The 18038-nt window shown below is 33.2% G+C and overlaps 2 protein-coding genes across 2 annotated transcripts; one reads left to right on the forward strand and one right to left on the reverse strand.

The window, feature by feature from the left end:
- Nucleotides 1–11774: 11774 nt before the first annotated feature.
- LOC101504338 (small ribosomal subunit protein eS8-like) lies at nt 11775–14218 on the reverse strand. Its single transcript, XM_004492209.4, has 5 exons — nt 14081–14218; nt 13901–13973; nt 12645–12978; nt 12141–12310; nt 11775–12045 (listed from the first exon to the last, which is right to left on the reverse strand). The coding sequence occupies exons 1-5, from the start codon at nt 14082–14084 to the stop codon at nt 11970–11972; spliced, it is 657 nt and encodes a 218-aa protein (XP_004492266.1). The 5' UTR covers nt 14085–14218; the 3' UTR covers nt 11775–11969.
- Nucleotides 14219–14801: 583 nt separating this feature from the next.
- On the forward strand, nt 14802–17765 carry LOC140919795 (uncharacterized). Its single transcript, XM_073366441.1, has 4 exons — nt 14802–14808; nt 15195–15223; nt 15312–16480; nt 16574–17765. The coding sequence occupies exons 1-4, from the start codon at nt 14802–14804 to the stop codon at nt 17763–17765; spliced, it is 2397 nt and encodes a 798-aa protein (XP_073222542.1).
- The last annotated feature ends 273 nt before the right edge of the window (nt 17766–18038 follow it).

Genomic DNA, 18038 nt, shown 5'->3' on the forward strand with positions numbered 1-18038 from the left:
TTCCAATTCAGCCCCTCATTAAATTAGAAACTGCTTGGTATCTACACTATTAATTTTCATAACTATTATGCTCTTTAGCCATAAACTATTATATATTATTTGACCCCTAGTTTATTGGCTAATTATATAATGACCCTAACACACTTTATTAATTAATTACATATGTGACCCATAAATCTTACGATCTTACAATCTTTCGTCATAATAAGCATAACTAAACCCATCAATGATCACCCGTACTGACACAACTAAATGACATAGACCCATTATGAAAAGTGTAGCATGAAAATTACATGAAGTTGGTCAATGCATGTCAATTTTCAACTGGTCCTACTTTATCGAATGAGATCATACCATAACTTAAATGTACAAAGTAACCAAAAACTGAATACTTTAAACTTTATTTCTGATCAGAAAGTCCAAATACAATGTACTTGTACTTTACAATTAAACATAGAACATGAATTACATAATGGACGAAACTCCCACTAAAATCAAGATTCCTCAAACTGTAGCACACCCATGTGAGCAGTATGCTCATGAAAGACCTTGGGTGGTAGACCTTTAGTGAGTGGATCCGCAATCATGGAGTTTGTCCTTAAGTGTTCTATGGATATCTGTCCACTTTGTACCTTCTCTTTAACAACTAGGAACTTAATGTCAATGTGCTTTGACTTGGTTGAGCTCCTATTATTGTTAGAATACAGGACTGCTGATCTATTGTCACAATACAACTTGAGTGGTCTTTCAATCCCTTCAACTATTTGCAGCCCCGTGACAAAATTTCTCAGCCAAATGCCCTGGTCAGATGCCTCATGAATTGCTACGAATTCTGCTGCCATGGTTGATGAAGCAGTAAGACCTTGCTTGGCACTACGCCAAGAAACTGCTCCACCAGCTAACAGAAAGACATAGCCTGAAGTTGATCTTAAGCTGTCTTGGCATCCCGCAAAATCCGAGTCAGAGTACCCAGTGATCTCTAACTGGTCTGACCTCCTATATGTGAGCATGTAGTTTCTTGTTCTCTTCAAATATCTCATGACCCTCTTGGCTGCTTTCCAATGGTCAAGACCTGGATTGCTTAAATATCTGCCTAAAATCCCTACTATGAACGCTATGTCTGGACGCGTACATACTTGGGCATACATAAGACTCCCTACAGCTGAAGCATAAGGGATCTTTTGCATTTCTTGAATTTCCAAACTTCCCTTAGGGCACTGTTTGAGACTAAACTTGTCTCCCTTAGCAACTGGGGTGTCCCCTGGTTTGCAATCCTGTAACCCAAACCTTTTGAGAACCTTATCGATATAGCTCTTTTGTGACAATCCAAGAATACCTCGAGATCTGTCTCGGTGTATCTGAATTCCTAATACAAAAGAGGCGTCACCAAGATCTTTCATCTCAAAATGCTTTGATAGAAATTTCTTAGTTTCGTGCAACATGCCTATATCGTTAGTGGCAAGCAGTATGTCATCAACATACAAGACCAGGAAAATATGTCTGCTCCCACTGAACTTATGATACACACAATCATCAACTGTATTCATCTCAAAACCAAATGAGAGAATCACTTGATGAAATTTGTGGTACCATTGACGAGAAGCTTGTTTTAGCCCATAAATTGATTTTCTTAGTTTGCACACCATATTCTTTGGGTCTCCCAACACAAAGTTTTCTGGCTGCACCATATAGATCGTCTCATCAATGTCGCCATTGAGAAAAGTTGTTTTTACATCCATTTGATGAAGCTCCAAATTAAAGTGAGCAACAAGAGCCAAGATTATTCGTAAAGAGTCCTTCGATGAAACCGGAGAGAAAGTCTCTTTATAATCAATCCCTTCCTTTTGAGTATAACCCTTAGCTACAAGACGGGCCTTATAGCTCTCCACATTACCATTGGAATCCCGCTTGGTTTAAAAAATCCCTTTGCAACCAATGGGTTTCACTCCTTCAGGTAATGGGATAAGTTCCCAAACTGAATTTTCTTGCATAGACTTGTACTCCTCATTCATTGCTTCGATCCACTTATCTGAACGAGAATCTTGCATGGCTTGATGAAAGTTGACCGGGTCGTCTTCCGTCATGCCAACATTTTCCTCTACCTCATTGATAAATACTACATAATCATCCGAAATAGCATTTTTCCTTTCTCTAGTGGATCTCCGCAATGGAGCTGGCTCTTGAGGCACTTGTTCTTGAGGATCTTGAATTTGATCTGGATTTTGTTCTTCCTGAACAACCAGATCATCTTGAGTTTGTTCAATAATGGGAAAGTCAATTGGTGGAAGAATCAGTTCTGGAATTGTTACCGATTCTTCCTCAAAGACAAAATCTTTAACCTTAATCTTCCCCCCAAACTCAATATCCTCAAAGAACGTTGTCGTTCCCGTCTCAAAAATTGTTCTCAAATTAGGATCATAAAATTTATAGCCCCTTGATTTTTCTGAGTACCCTATAAAATAGCTGCTCATTGTTCGAGGTTCAAATTTCTTTTCATTCGGCCTATAAGGCCTTGCCTCAGCTGGACATCCCCAAACAGGAAAGTGCATCAGGCTAGGCTTACGCCCAATCCAAAGCTCATAATGTGCTTTAGCCGCTGCCTTAGTTGGTACTCTATTAAGAATGTATGCTGCTGTTTTTAATGCCTCTCCCCAGAGTGACTCTGGCAAGGTGGAATGACAAATCATACTCCTTACCATATCCTTAAGAGTCCTGTTTCGTCTTTCAGCTACACCATTCATGTTGGGTGACCCCGGCATAGTGTATTGTGGGACGATTCCACATTCCTCTAGGTATTTGGCAAATGGTCTTGGACGTTGTTCACCTGAACCGTCATATATGTCGTAGTATTCACCACCACGATCAGATTTGACCTTTTTAATTCTCTTATTAAGTTGATTCTCAACTTCTGCCTTAAAGGATTTGAACACGTCTATTGATTGGGACTTTTCGTGAATTAGGTAAAGGTAGGCATATCTAGAATAATCGTCTATGAATGATATAAAATATTATTGACCATTCCAAGAAGGAGTTGGAAATGGCCCACAGATGTCCGTATGTATCAATTCTAAGACGTCTGTAGCTCTATATGCGCCTAATTTCTTATCTTTAGTCTGTTTTCCTTTAATGCATGCTACACAAACGTTAAAGTCTGTGAAGTCAATGGAATCTCGCTCGAGATCATATAAGCTTAAGCATTTCAACCTTTCAACCTCATGCTTGGAGGTTGTGGACTGTCATAGTATTCCTCGCTCGGGTCGAAATTATAGTGGCCTAATCATAAGTGATTTGAAGCCTAACTCAGGTTCTAGAAGTCTGAGTTAACCTAATATGAGAGTAGGATTTCATAGAGGAGTGGAGGTTAAAAAGAATAGATGGATTAATTGAAAAGTGTATACCAAACTTAATTGATTATCCCCCATCTTGTGGCAATTTTATTCCACACTCTCTTAGCATATGAAACTCCTCTCCATGAGATAAAGGAGAACATTGTTCTCTGAGAAATTCTTAAAGACCGATTTTAATCATTGAGAAAAATAAAAAATAATTTTTTAGTTTTAAAGAAAAATAAATCGGACCAAATTAATCTTATGTGATCAAGAGTTAGAAAATTGAATTTTTTTTTTTTTTTGTTGCTAATTTGTCTGATGACTCATCAATTTGATTCACCCACGTGTAATTTCTATAAATAAATTAAAAAAATAATTAGGTCACTGACAATAATTAAAAATAGACAATTTAATCCATAAAACAAAAAATTTACTAAAATATAATATAATTTAAAAGGCAGCGCCTATAATATCCAAAAGTAAAGCACAACGGTATCTTTCATGAAAAGTACATGAAATCGCATCTTCAAAAATGCGAGCACGAAGAACAATAACACACCTTCAAAAACACGAGACTGGAGAAGAAAAACGTGAGAATGAAGAAGAAAATGCAGTTTATGGAACAAACGACAGAGACGACAGAAGTCACACATTTAGAATCGCATACCACTATGGAATCAAAAGGGTTTCTAGACTTGTAGTTTCTCTAAATGAAATAACACTAGGATTTATTTTTTTCCTAAATTGAGCGAATAACTAAATTGTCCCGGTTTATTTTTCTTAAGGACTAAAATGTATTTTTAATTTTTTTAGGGACGGGACTTTTAAAATTTATCATGGACTAAATTGACCCGTTTATTTTTCTTATGGACTAAAAAATATTTTTATTTTTCTCAATGACTAAATTGGATCTCTCAAAATTTCTCAAGAACCAAAATGAGTCTTTACTCTATCTTCAAATTACAAGAAATATCAATTATTTTTTCTCAAAATACTCCTAATTTAATGTAAAAATTTAAAAGATGAACTATTTCTCTTTTTTAATAATTAAAAGATAATTTTAGAAATAGAATATATGTTATTAATAAATTTAATATAAAAGTTACTTTTCTTTATATTTTTCATTGATCAAAGGATCTCTTATAGACAGAGATAGTGTTTTCTATATTTCAATTTTGTTGTTGAATTACAAATTGTTTGAAAGCCATAATTCAATTGATAAAAAAGGAAACGTGTCGATGTGGTTAATTGAAAACCGTGCATAGCATTGTCAAATGTGACTTACAGCAATGTATATATTTTACTCTAGCTGCTCGTAGAAACACAAATCGTTGCATATATGTAGGTGACAATTTTATAGTAGGGGGGATGTATGTCTCAACTTGTAAATTTGTAGAAGATTTACGTGGCTCTTCAAACCGTTGACAAGCTTAACCATCGTTCATATATTATAAATATTAAGATTTATCTAGACATATATAGCATTAGACCCATGTACCTAACCGATATCAGATTTAGATTTAGAAGTCTAAATTGAAATTGGGTCTAAATTTTAGTGTAAGATTACTAAAGTAATTCTTAGGTCATATAGAACATCCATGTCAAGAGATTTTACCTTAATTTGTTCACAGTTTCTTTCATGTTATTGGAAAAAAGTGTTTTTAAAGTTTTGATCGACATAATTACAAGAAATTGAAAATTAGATTGGAGAGTTTCTATTTTGGTTTGAGGCATTAAATATTTTTTATTCTTAATTGGAATGTTAGATCTAACATATTTAGTGAAAGAGAAATATAAAAGTTGATTGACTTGTTAATTTTAGTTTTTTTAGACAATAACAATTGTATTGTTCTAGAATCTCCCCCAATTGAGGTCTATAAAATTATTTTGTATAATTTATGAGAGGTTTGTAAGGCTAGGTTCCACTAGCTGTTTAGTTTGTTTTTTGGGCTTTGCCCTTTAAAAAGAAAAACATTCATCTCAATATTAATTAAGTTTGTGGACTTGGACTATGTCTAGAGTGCACCTACGATACAACTCATCGAGAAAAAAATTGAATAACAAAGTCAGTAAACTGTACAAGCATGTACTTAATTTATGATAATGAGTGGATGATAAATTTCTAGCTTGACCCTGATAAGGTCAGTCCATTGTATATTTTTCAGCATATCACATTCATAACGTAGCGTAATAACTTTGCCAATTGTTAGTGAAATTTATTAAATTTCAGTGTATAACTCCCACAGTTCCTAAAGTAAGAAGAATAAAAATTACAAAAATCACAAAGACTTCTAATTATACTCACAGAAATAAATATTTTATATATATACAATATGGTCATGAAAATAACAGCGATATTTATAAAGTCTTTAAATTATTGTATGTGTTCATTTTCATCAAAGGTCGCAATTTATGTTTTGCGTTACTACTTAATTAGTCGATCGACTACCAACAAGAGATCTTCTTATAGCTTATGAAATTAATTGAAAAAACTTGTTGAATCTGTATACTATTTCATATGCCTATATATATATATATATATACAGGTGCATTTTAACCTTGTTACATCGTCGATATATATTAGATCAGTTGTTATACCTCCAATGTAATAAGCAAGACAGTGGCAAATTTGTTATTATGATAAACTTTATTAGATCTGTTCTAATTGAACTGTTCTAACAGACACATTAAAAAAATAAAACTACACAAAACAAATAAAAAATTGTGGTAAATTTGTTATTATAGTAAATTTTATTAGATCTGTTCTAATTGAACTGGTCTAACATACATTAAAAATAAAAATAAAAACTGCACACACAAAAAAACTATGGTAAATTTATTATTATAGTAAATTTTGTTAGATCTGTTCTAATTGAACTGTTCTAACATATACATTAAAAAAAAGACTACACAAGAAAAAAAAGACAGTGGCAAATTTGTTATTATTACAAATTTTGTTAGATCTGTTTTGTTAGATCGATATAACAAGCCTTTTACAACAACAAAAAAATTCCCTAAATTAACTAAAGAATAAGAAATTACGCGCGAACCCTCTCATTTTTCATATTCATCCTTTGTTCTACAAACCCACAAATTAGTCACCCGCAAATCCAAACTCATTTTTCATCCTTCAACCTTCGTTCTTCGTCAAACTCAGCCACAAATTAAACACGCGCATCTTACCCATGAAAACGTTTTCATCCTTCCACATTTAACCTTCATCTTTCAATGAAAACGTGAATCGAACGCAGCTTTCAACCTTCATTGCCGGCGACGAGTTGGTCTGGCGCAACATTTTTCTACTTCAGCACCGACGACGCGTTTTCTTTGTCTTCCTCTTCCATCTATCAAGGAGCACTTCCGTCGAGAAGTGTCAATTTCTTTCACTATCGAGAAGTGCTTGTTGTTTTCTCCTTCCAAATGGCTTTCTCATTGTAAAGACACCAACAAAAAACGCATTCTCAGCATTGACGGCGGTGGAACCACCGTCATTGTAGCCAAGAGATTGGAGTTAGAAGAAGAGTGATCAAGGTTTGGATGCATAACAATAAGCACAATCTTGCCAAAAAATTACATACTAATCTCCCACCAACTACTTTTGCTTAAATTATTATTATTACCATATGGGAGTGTTGTTGTTGACTTTCCAAATCATGATTTCTGTTATAAGTACAGCTACCTTAATTCTCAACCTTCACATAATACGTTCATGGAATTTCCTCAACTTACAAACTCATGTCAAAATCAACACTCACTATGATTCTTCTTCATCATCCAACGTTGTAATTGGCTTACTAGACACAGGTATTATAAGATACAATGTTAGTTAATTAGACTAATTAGATGAACTAATTGTTAATTAAAATAATTAGTGTGGTTAGACTAATTAGTATGTGATTAATATTGTTTGTAATATGTTGGTTAAAACTTAGGAGTATTTAAGTATTGATATAAAAAAAAGAAATGTAGATAAAAACATAGATTCATAGTAAGCAATAAATATATTCAGGGATATGGCTAGAAGCAGCAAGTTTTTCAAACAAGGGAATGGATCCTATACTAGCCGGTTGGAAAGGCACTTGCATGAATTCAAAAGACTTCAACTCATCCCATTGTAACACGTAAATAACTTTTCACACCCAAAAGCATTTATTAAAAAACATAAATTAATTTAATGTTATACGAATGTGCATCTCCAAATATTGGTTGGTTGGTTGATTATAAGTATAGCTACCTTAATTCTCATATCATTTTTCAACCATGTCTGTTATTATTTATTTGAAAATGTTTTTCCTGTCTAAAATTTATGAGAAGGGTTTTACACAAAATATTAAGTGTTACAGCTTAGATCACCATACATATATATTAAACTGTTTTGCACAAAATATTTCCTTCACCCATTTAAACAATATGCACGAATACATTATAATAGTAGATATATTTTACAGTTTCAAACATAAGAGTATGAACACATTAAGCAACAACCAACACAAATGACAAACTCAAATTGACAAATGTGTTTAAGAAATTATAGCATTAGACTTATTATTAACAGAGACAATATCACAAACACATAGCATGCAGTTTTAAAGGATGATTGAAAATTGGGGTAACTACTACTACTCAAATTTCTCCATCACTTTCATAGTTTTTTAGGCATCATCACTTCTCAAATTTCACCATCACTTATGGAGAAATTCCTCCTTCAAATTTCTCCATCAATTAAAGATTAATAATAAGAATAATTAACAATGAAATAATTTTAGATTGTTGAGTAACAAACAAAAATTATTAAAAAATTACCGGAGAAAGCAACAAACACTTCTCGATAGTGAAAGAAATTGACACTTCTCGACGGAAATTCTCCTTGATAGATGGAACAGGAAGACAAAGAAAACGTTGTCGGTGCTGAAGTAGAAAATGTTGCGCCGGACCAACTCGTCGCAGGCAATGAAGGCTGAAAGCTGCGTTTGATTCACGATTCACGTTTTCACTAAAGGATGAAGGTTAAATGTGGAAGGATGAAAACGTTTTCACGGGTAAGATGTGCGTCTTTAATTTGTGGATGGGTTTGATGAAAAACGAAAGTTGAAGGATGAAAAATGGGTTTGGATTCGCGGGTGACTAATTTGTGGGTTTGCAGAAGGAAGGATGAAGATGAAAAATGAGAGGGTTCGCGCGTGATTTCTTATTCTGTATATGTTAGAACAGTTCAATTAGAACAGATCTAACAAAATTTACTATAATAATAAATTTACCATAGCTTTTTTTGTGCAGTTTTTATTTTTATTTTTAATATGTAAAATCAGTTTAGTTAGAACAGATCTAATAAAATTTACTATAATAACAAATTTACCACAATTTTTTTTTGTGTAGTTTTATTTTTTTAATGTGTCTGTTAGAACAGTTCAATTAGAACTGATCTAACAAAGTTTATCATATTAACAAATTTGTTACCGTCTAACTTATTACATTGAATGTATAACAACCAATCTAATATCGACGATGTAACAAGGTTAAAATGCACTAATTTGAGTTAAGATAAGCCAATATATGATTCACTAGAATCATGTTTTGCTCACTAGACCGACCACATATGATATATCATGTGTGAGTTAGATAGATTAACTTTCTAACCAACCTTTGATATCCTTTTTTATTTGCTGAAATTTGATCAGGAATGTTCACTTCAATTAGTGTATCCATCGGTTGACAAGCCAAGTTAGTTGTTTTAGCCAAAAGATCCAATGCATACTTTCGTTTTGAAAGAGAAAAAGCATGCTTAAATTTAGATACTTCAATGCCAAGGAAGTATTTTCAAATCTCCCAAGTCCTTCATTTCAAATTCTATGGCCAAATAGTCTTGAAGCTCCCCTATCTCAGGGAGGTTACTACCTATGACAATCATATCGACAATCGACAATGTCAACAATAAGAAGGGTAACATTAGTATCAACTCTCTTGTAAAATAGTGTCTTATTTTCCATAGCTTGCTTTAATTCATATTTCTTCAAAGAATGACTAAACTTCTCAAACCATGCTTTTGGTGATTGCTTCAATTCATACAAAATCCTATTCAATTTGCACACCTTACCATATTTTGGTGTAAATCCAAGAGGTCCATATAGACCTGTTCCAAAATATTATCGTGTAGAAAATCATTCTTCACATCAAGTTGCCTCAACGACCAGACTAGATTAACCGCAAGCGTTTCTTGATAGTCAATTCCACAAGTCTAGGTGTATCCCTTAGCAACCAATATGACCTTGTATCTATCAACTATTTCATTTGACTTGTACTTCACTGAAAAAAATCCACTTACATTTAACCGTTTTCTTGTCTTTAGGAAGCTCGACCATCTCCCAAGAAGATTTGTCTAAGAAAAGTCATTTGTTGGTGTGGTAGTATCATTGATAGGTGTTTTGGGATGAGCATCTTATTTTGCCTTGTATAACACTTATTGAAAAAACTATTTGGCCCTTCCCTTTTTTCACTAGTTATGTGCTCAGCTTCTATATGCTATGAGGAATTTATAGACTTCTCTAGACCATCCATTAGTATGAATGAACATGAATATAACAGAGACAACCAAAAATTGTATGTGACTTTTAGTGAACATACTTCTCACATTAAATAGGAGTATAAAAAAATTGTAGCAATTATAATATATTTCTTGAAATGTGTATATTTTTCTTAAAGACCAAAAAAACGCACCAAAAATTTTCTTATAATAAAGAATAAAGACTGGAGTAGCAAATGCACTAGCAATTGTTTTCAATGATAAAACAGTAATATACAATTTCTATTATTTTTATTAAAATGAGATATCCATTCAACATAATAGAGTATATCGAAAACAAAATAAATTAAAATTATTAAAATCGAAAATGATGAAAACGCATAAGAAAAAAAATTAATGCGATTAAGTTAATAACATAAAATGGTAAAATCAAATTGTCTACAAATGTGAAAATCAAAATGTCTAAAATACTCATGTCTTTTAATTTGTATCATTAATAAAGTCAATATTATTGATTGAATTTGTAAAGGATTAAGATTGACTTGACAATCCGAACCAACAAAAACGTACATAGACTAGACACTAAATATTGTTGCACCTAGACGACAAACTCACATAAAAATACGAAAAGAAAACAAATCTACGTCGAAGAAAAAAATAATATAAGTAGTGATTTCATACCAAAAATGACCCAAAACCACTGTCTTTGGTGAATGAAGAAGAAGAGATGAAGTTTAGATGGAGGAGGCGGCAAGGATTTAGAATAAATTTAGTTAATTTAGTTAATATGACCCAAATCCTTTTATACAAGCAGCACATACCAAAAAAAAATCCTAACTAGGTGTGTAATATTTGCCTATCATTTTAATTATAGTTATCTTGATCATTTAAATGATTAAACGGATCCAAAAATATGGTGGTCCTTTTGTAGAGCATATTGGTTCAATACATTAAAAGGTTGCCCTTGAATCAAAGTGCTCATAAAAACTACAAGCATGCGCACAAATATGAAGTTCATTCTGTAAATGAAAGGGATGAATCCAAAAGTGAGTTGGACAGATCGTGCCGTGGTACTCATCTCTAATACTTCAAAAACAAGAACTTCTGCAAACTTGTGTCTTTCAGGCAAAAAAAAAAAAAAAATTGTTTCTGTTTTATGAAAGGTATTAGAACAAGTATGCATTTTTATGTTCTTTTATTTAAGAGGAACGGGCTCAAAAGAAAAAATTATTTTGCATTCGAATGCAAGAGTCTTCAGCTTCATGTAAAAGTATTCAACTTCTTCCAGATAGTACCACATAACTTTATTTAAAGGGCAATAACATATAGGACAACAAGTTTTTTGGACAACTAGATTGTGAAATTGCAGAAATTAAATGAATAATTAAGGCTTAAGAAAATTAACAATCTAAATAAAAACATGTTGACACATCCTTTCAAAATCAATTTGCTAGAACAAAATCTTATATTGAATAATGTCTGTGTTTTAATTTTGGTCAAAATGTTTTCTTCATTTTGAAATGCACCTTATCATGTACAAAAAGTGGGGAAGAACCTCCCGAATCCTAGTCACCAATTTGTATATGACATACACAGCTAATAAAACCGAGCTGTCAAAATCAACGAGCACAACGGTGCGGCTTACTTTAAATCGGGTTTATTTTGGCAAAAATCAATTGGCCCATATTAAAAATTGGTTCAATTGGGCAGCGAAACTCAAGCAACATTGTTTTTTGAAAAAATAATTATCAGTCTTAAAAGTACTCAATTATGGCTAGCCCAGTATTAAAAACTTGCAGGTCAGTCTTCTTCTGGCTTATTTATGTATCAGGCCTGACCAATTGACTGCTCAATTCAAAATTAATCCAGCTAAAAATCGCAAAACAGTTGACTGAAGTAGTATAATATTCAGTAATAAGAATAAATTAAGACAAAAAATTTTATAAACTGTCACAAAACTAGTGAAGGTTTGACACTAAAGAAGTCTTAGGGCATCAACCTAAAGGTTGTCCAATAAACATTGTCTCATCCAAAGCAAATGACATCAACTTGAAAGGTACCAAATATTGTTGCACTATTAAAAACAAATGAAGTCATATATAAGACGGAAAACACTACAATTAAGCAGCACCCTTTCCCTTCTTCCTCTGTAACTTCTTCATGTAAAATTCCAGTTCCTTACCTTCAAGGATGTACCTACAGAAATAAAATAAAAACAAAACCAGTGTAAACAATAAAACAAATATGAAGTTCAGCACAAAATAGTCTGAAACAAGCAGAGTTATGCATACCCATCAGCCCTGCCACATTGACCAGGACGAGATGAAATACAGGCCAGCAAACGACCACCACCAAACTGCTCTTCAATGTGGGAATCTAGCTGACGATCTTTTTGACGGTTCTCAAGTTTCCTCTGCACATGATTACTTTTCTTGGCTTCTTCAGTGGCGGCTTCAACCTCCTGGAAATTAGATATTAAAGGTTGAGAAAAAACACATCAGATTAGAAAGAAGTGCCAATTACTGCACAGTAGAATGCATGACAATTAATCCACAAAATGATTAATTACAGTACCCTTAAAGGCAAACATGTTTGAATATGACTAGCGCTTACTTTCAATTTCAACATACAAAATACGATATATTTTTCTTACATAAATATTTGAAAAGGGAGTCATTTCAAAAACTAAACGAGATATGCAAATTAACAACACTTTCCACAAATATAAATGAAGCAATATACTATAGGACAATGTATATAAGTGTGTATAACAGGAAAGTTTCCAAAACTATCACCTCTACAGAATCCTTCTTGGCTGCAGCTGATTTCTTTTTTCTACCAATTTCAACACCATAGTGCTGAAGGTACCACTGCTTGAATGGTGCAGCATCCACCTGGACAATAGCACCCTTAACAAGAGTCTGTGTTCGGACAAGCTCGTTATTTGAGGCATTGTAAACCACATCCAGAAGACGAGTCTTGCGAGTTACTGCTTCACTACCCCATGAGAAGTTACCAGTATCCAATCTAAGAGCTCTCCACTTCACATTACCCCCTCGAACACGGATCCTCCTGACTGTCTTGTTGCTTGATAATTTAGTGTTTGCTGGCTGACGACCAAGCTCGTACCTATAGAAAACCAGCACAAATATCATAAGCTTAAATAATAATTAACTGGGGTAAGTACATCATCACAGAAAGAAAATACTAATTTATCAACATAAAAATTATGATCAATCAAAAAGTGCCAACAGAAAAATCACAATCATATTTCACATGAAAAAATAACAACTAGTTCCAGCATACTAATTTGTATTCAGCAACAGGCAAGATAGAATATCCATCTCAGTATTAACCCTCAGCAGAGCTCTGTTTACTTTAGTTTCTTTATTATAGAAGAAATAAATACTTACCCCTTAGTAAACATCCTCTGTTAGTGATTTGATCAATATCCATTCCCAACAAAACAAAAAAGACAAGCTTCATACCCCAAAAAGCTTAGAAATATAGCATAATAATAATATAAAAAGATTATTGAAACTATGGCATGAATAATTCCAGAATTGCATAATAAGACTGACTCTAAGCAACCAAATCAGGTCAGGGTGGCAAAGAAGAAAGACAAACTCATCCAGTTATCCAGAAAGCAGAATAAGAACAACCAACGAAAAACATTTACCAAACAGATTTTGGTACTAAAGGACTTTAATGCGAATTACTTATTAATTAAGTTTACAAAACTATACTTGAATAATGAAAAGTGTAAAATCCAAAACTGACGAAAGCTAGATCTGATATCTGACAGATAAACTTGAAGCAAACCAGTAATCATCGACCAAAACATCACAAAAATACATCAGCAAAAACATCACAAACAACAAAACATTAAAATCAACGAAAATAAATAAACAAATAAACCAATTAAACTAGCGACAAAATAAAAACACACGAATCATTGAACAAAAGCAACTTCAGGGCGATAACGCATTATAGTAGATAATGAATGAAATTAAAAATCGATTTGATAAATTTTGAAAGGAAAGGGAATTACTTTCTCTTCTTTCTCCAGGCCTTCTTCTTGCCACCAGTGGCACGCCTCTTGTGCATGGAATCCCTAGAAATACCTGTTGATAAACAACAACAAAAGACACATTAGAGCTCGAACAAATGCAAACACGCAGTAGAGAATTGAACTGAGAGATCGAGAAAGAACGATGGAGATGAATCATACCCATCTTGATGAAGCTTGAACTCGCTCGCTCTCTCCCTTTCTCCCTCTCCCTCTCTCTGTATCTATGTGACGACTATATTTCTGATAAACCCTAACATATATCAAACCTAGATGGGTTACGAAATTGGGCTTTTTTTTTTCAAATAGGGTGGCAAAATAGGGCCTATTAAGATACAACCCACAGACATGGGCTTATTATAATTGTAATGTTTTACATGTTTGGGCTATTATTTTTTTTTTTTTTTTGAGATTTCTCTTCTCACCTTTTATATTTTTTAAATTTAATATTTGTTATTAATTTGAATTCTCCATGGAATAATAAATTTGGATGAGATTTTTTTCGAATTGATGTACATATTAATTTAAAATTTAGAAAAAAAAATTAAACCTTTGAATTATTTTGAAAGTGTAACATATCCTCAAACCAATAGAGACTAAAATACCCCCCCCAATTTTACCTGCCACCCCCCTAGTATTTTTTAAAGACTAAAGTACCCCTCTGTAAAACAGTATAACATTATTCCAAAAATCACCATTCAGATTTCACACCCCACCACTTTCGAAAATTTAGAAAAAAAATGTTGGATTCGAAAGTTTAAAAGTTTCGAAATGAATTTTAATAAGTTACTCGAAACTTTTGCTATTTTAAAACCTTCGAAATGCAGTTTATTTCAAAAAAATTCAAATTTTCGAAACTTTGGATAAACACCAAATTTTCGAAATGGACAGTATTCGAATATTTTCTTGCATTTGAAAGTTTCGAAATAGAGTAATGCTTCGAAAATTTGGCATTTCATGAAACTTTCGAAATGGTGTTTCGAAACTTACAAATCTTCGAAATGCAATTTGTTCTTTGAAAGTTTGCATTTTCACAAAAGTTTCGAAAGTTTGATTCGAAAGTTTAAGACTTTCAAAATGTATTTCGAACTTTTCAATAAGTGAAAGTTTCGAAATGTATTTTATTTTTTTTTTAAATTCAATATTTTATGTTAGAAATTATTTTTAATTTTTTTTTAAATTCAATATTTAGAATATTATTTTTAATTAAATTTGTTACTAATTTTGAAATTAGGTATGAGTAGAGTTGATGTTTCTACTTCAAAAAATGTTATAGATTCTACAGAAAAATTCACCACTGATCAGGTATTATTATAACTACTGATGAATCATCACCAATTAAATTTTTCTTATAGCTATATAGTTAATGTTTTATTTGAAACGTATTTTGCAGGTATTTTCTTCTCGAGAAGCTGTATTTGAATGGGCAAAAGCGATTGGAAGACAAAATGGAATTTTAATTGTTACCATTCGATCAGATAAAGCAAACAGAATTAGGGGAAGAAAAGACAAATTGATTTTGGGATGCGAAAGAGGTGGAAGATATAAATCAGAATCAAAAAAATCAGTAACTTGCTTTCATAAGGAAAACTGTCCATTTACTCTCAGATGTGTACCATTAAGTGTCGGTGAAGGATGGAAAATTAGTGTTCGTTGTGGGACACACAATCATGAATTACTTGATACTGTAACCGGTCATTCCTATTTGGGGCGTTTAAACGAAGAAGAGAGGAAATTTGTCAATGATATGACAAAGTATAAGCTTGCACCCAGATTCATTCTAAATGCTTTGAAAGTGAGAAATGAAACCAATGTCACTATTCCCAGTCAAATATATAAAGCAAGGAGTACTTATCGATCATCATTGAGAGGTCCGTACACAGAAATGCAGCATCTGTTGAAGTTAATACAACAAGAAAATTATGTGCATTGGACAAGAAGACGGGAAAATTCTGATATTTTGAGAGATATTTTTTGGACGCATCCTGACTGTATAAAGTTGTTAAACACATTTCATTTTGTTTTGATATGTGATAGCACATACAAAACAAACAGATATCGGTTGCCATTACTTGAAATAGTCGGTGTCACTTCTACTAGTTTGACATTTTCAGTTGGGTTTGCTTATTTGGAAAAAGAGCCACAAGATAACTTCATATGGGCATTTGAGAAGGTACGAATGTTGTTCAAATCTGAGTCTTTGATTTCTAAAGTTATTGTGACTGATAGAGATCTTGCCATGATGAATGCGATTAGTGTTGTGTTTCCTACTTCAATACATTTGCTATGTCGTTTTCATATTGAAAAAAATGTTGGGGCAAGATGCAAACAATATGTCAAAAAGGATAGACAAGAAGAAGTAATGGATTTATGGAAAAAGATTGTCTATTCGACTAGTGTGGAAGAGTATGATCATCATTTGCAACAATTTGAGATATTGTGTGCCGATATTATTCTTTTTGTTGATTATGTGAAAGATTCATGGTTAACACCTTACAAAGAAAGGTTTGTCAACGTTTGGACCAATAGAGTGATGCATTTGGGGAACACAACATCTAACAGGTATTTTTAAAATATGAATTGTGTTGTTTTAGCAAACATGATTTACTAGTTTATGTGATTTGTTTTAATTTGTGTTATTTAATTTATTTGTAGAGTTGAGTCTGCTCATTGGAGATTGAAAAACATGCTTCAAACTAGTTTTGGTGATTTGTGTAAAAGCTGGGATGCAGTGAATATGATGTTGAAGAACCAAATATGTATCATTCAGTCTTCTTTTCAGAAAACCATCAAGGATGTTGAGCACGGGTATAATTCACAATTTTTTCAAAATCTACATCACTGTGTATCAAGAAAGTGTATGAAATTAATTGATAACCAGTTGGAAAGGGTGAAGATTGTAGGCACTAACAAAACAGAATGTGGTTGTTCAATTAGAACAACTCATGGATTACCATGTGCTTGTGAGTTGGCTAAGTTGCAGATAAATGGTAATGCTATCCCTTTAGATAGCATTCATGATTTTTGGAAACAGTTAAGCATTGCACATGAATTAGAGGATGAAGAATCTTTATCAGATTATGACTTTTCTGAAGAGTTGGAAGCAATGAAAGCGTACATGAAGACACACGATATTATAAGTCAAAGGATATTCAAGGCAAAGGTGCGTGAAGTTGTATTTCCACATACCACATCAATACTTGCACCACCAGAGAAAGTGAGAACCAAAGGAGCTGGTAAAAAGAAAAAAGAATTTGATACTCCTCGTGATCCTTCATATTGGGAGTATGTTGATGCCTCTCAAGAATCTGCAAAGGCAAGGCAACCATCTCAATCATCTCAACGTTCTGCAAGGCAACAATCTCAATCATCTCAACATTCTTTTAAGACACAATTTCCTACTTATATACGTCCGTATATTGAGGACATAGTAGATGTTGTGGCTGATGGAAATTGTGGGTTTCGTGCAATTGCAGCATTGCTAGGTTGGACCGAAGAATCTTGGGCTTTAGTTCGATCACAATTGGATAAAGAGATTGGTCTACATAAAGATGTTTATTCTAATGTTTTTGATGACAATGTTGAATCAGTGCGGAACTCATTGAAAATATCAAAATTGGGTGCTCAAGGAAAAGATAAGTGGATGTCTTTACCAGACTTGGGTTACGTGATAGCAACACTATATAATGTCATATTGGTGTCGTTGTCTCGTAATCTGAATATGACATTTTTCCCGCTAAACAAATCACCATCGAAAGAGACCTTTGGGCAGTCTTTACTAGCAATTGGATTTGTTAACGAGAATCATTGGGTACAGGTAAAATTAATGCTTAATGTTGTTTATTAAATTAATGCAGCATCATCAGCATGTTCCATCTGAGGCTCAGGGACATCCTCCTCCAACTGAGGCTCAGGGACATGGTCCTCCATCTGAGGCTCAGTGACATCCTCCTCCATCTGAGGCTCACGGATATCATGTTCCATCTGAGGCTCAGGGACATCCTCCTCCAACTGAGGCTCAGAGACATCCTCCTCCATCTGAGGCTCAGGGACATCATCATGGATGTCTTGTCTTCGACGACGATGCCTAATTTGACGATTTGCTTCGTTTCGTCGTCTA

The sequence above is a fragment of the Cicer arietinum genome, chromosome 3 (assembly GCF_000331145.2).
Source record: "Cicer arietinum cultivar CDC Frontier isolate Library 1 chromosome 3, Cicar.CDCFrontier_v2.0, whole genome shotgun sequence".
NCBI classification, from domain to species: Eukaryota; Viridiplantae; Streptophyta; class Magnoliopsida; order Fabales; family Fabaceae; genus Cicer; species Cicer arietinum.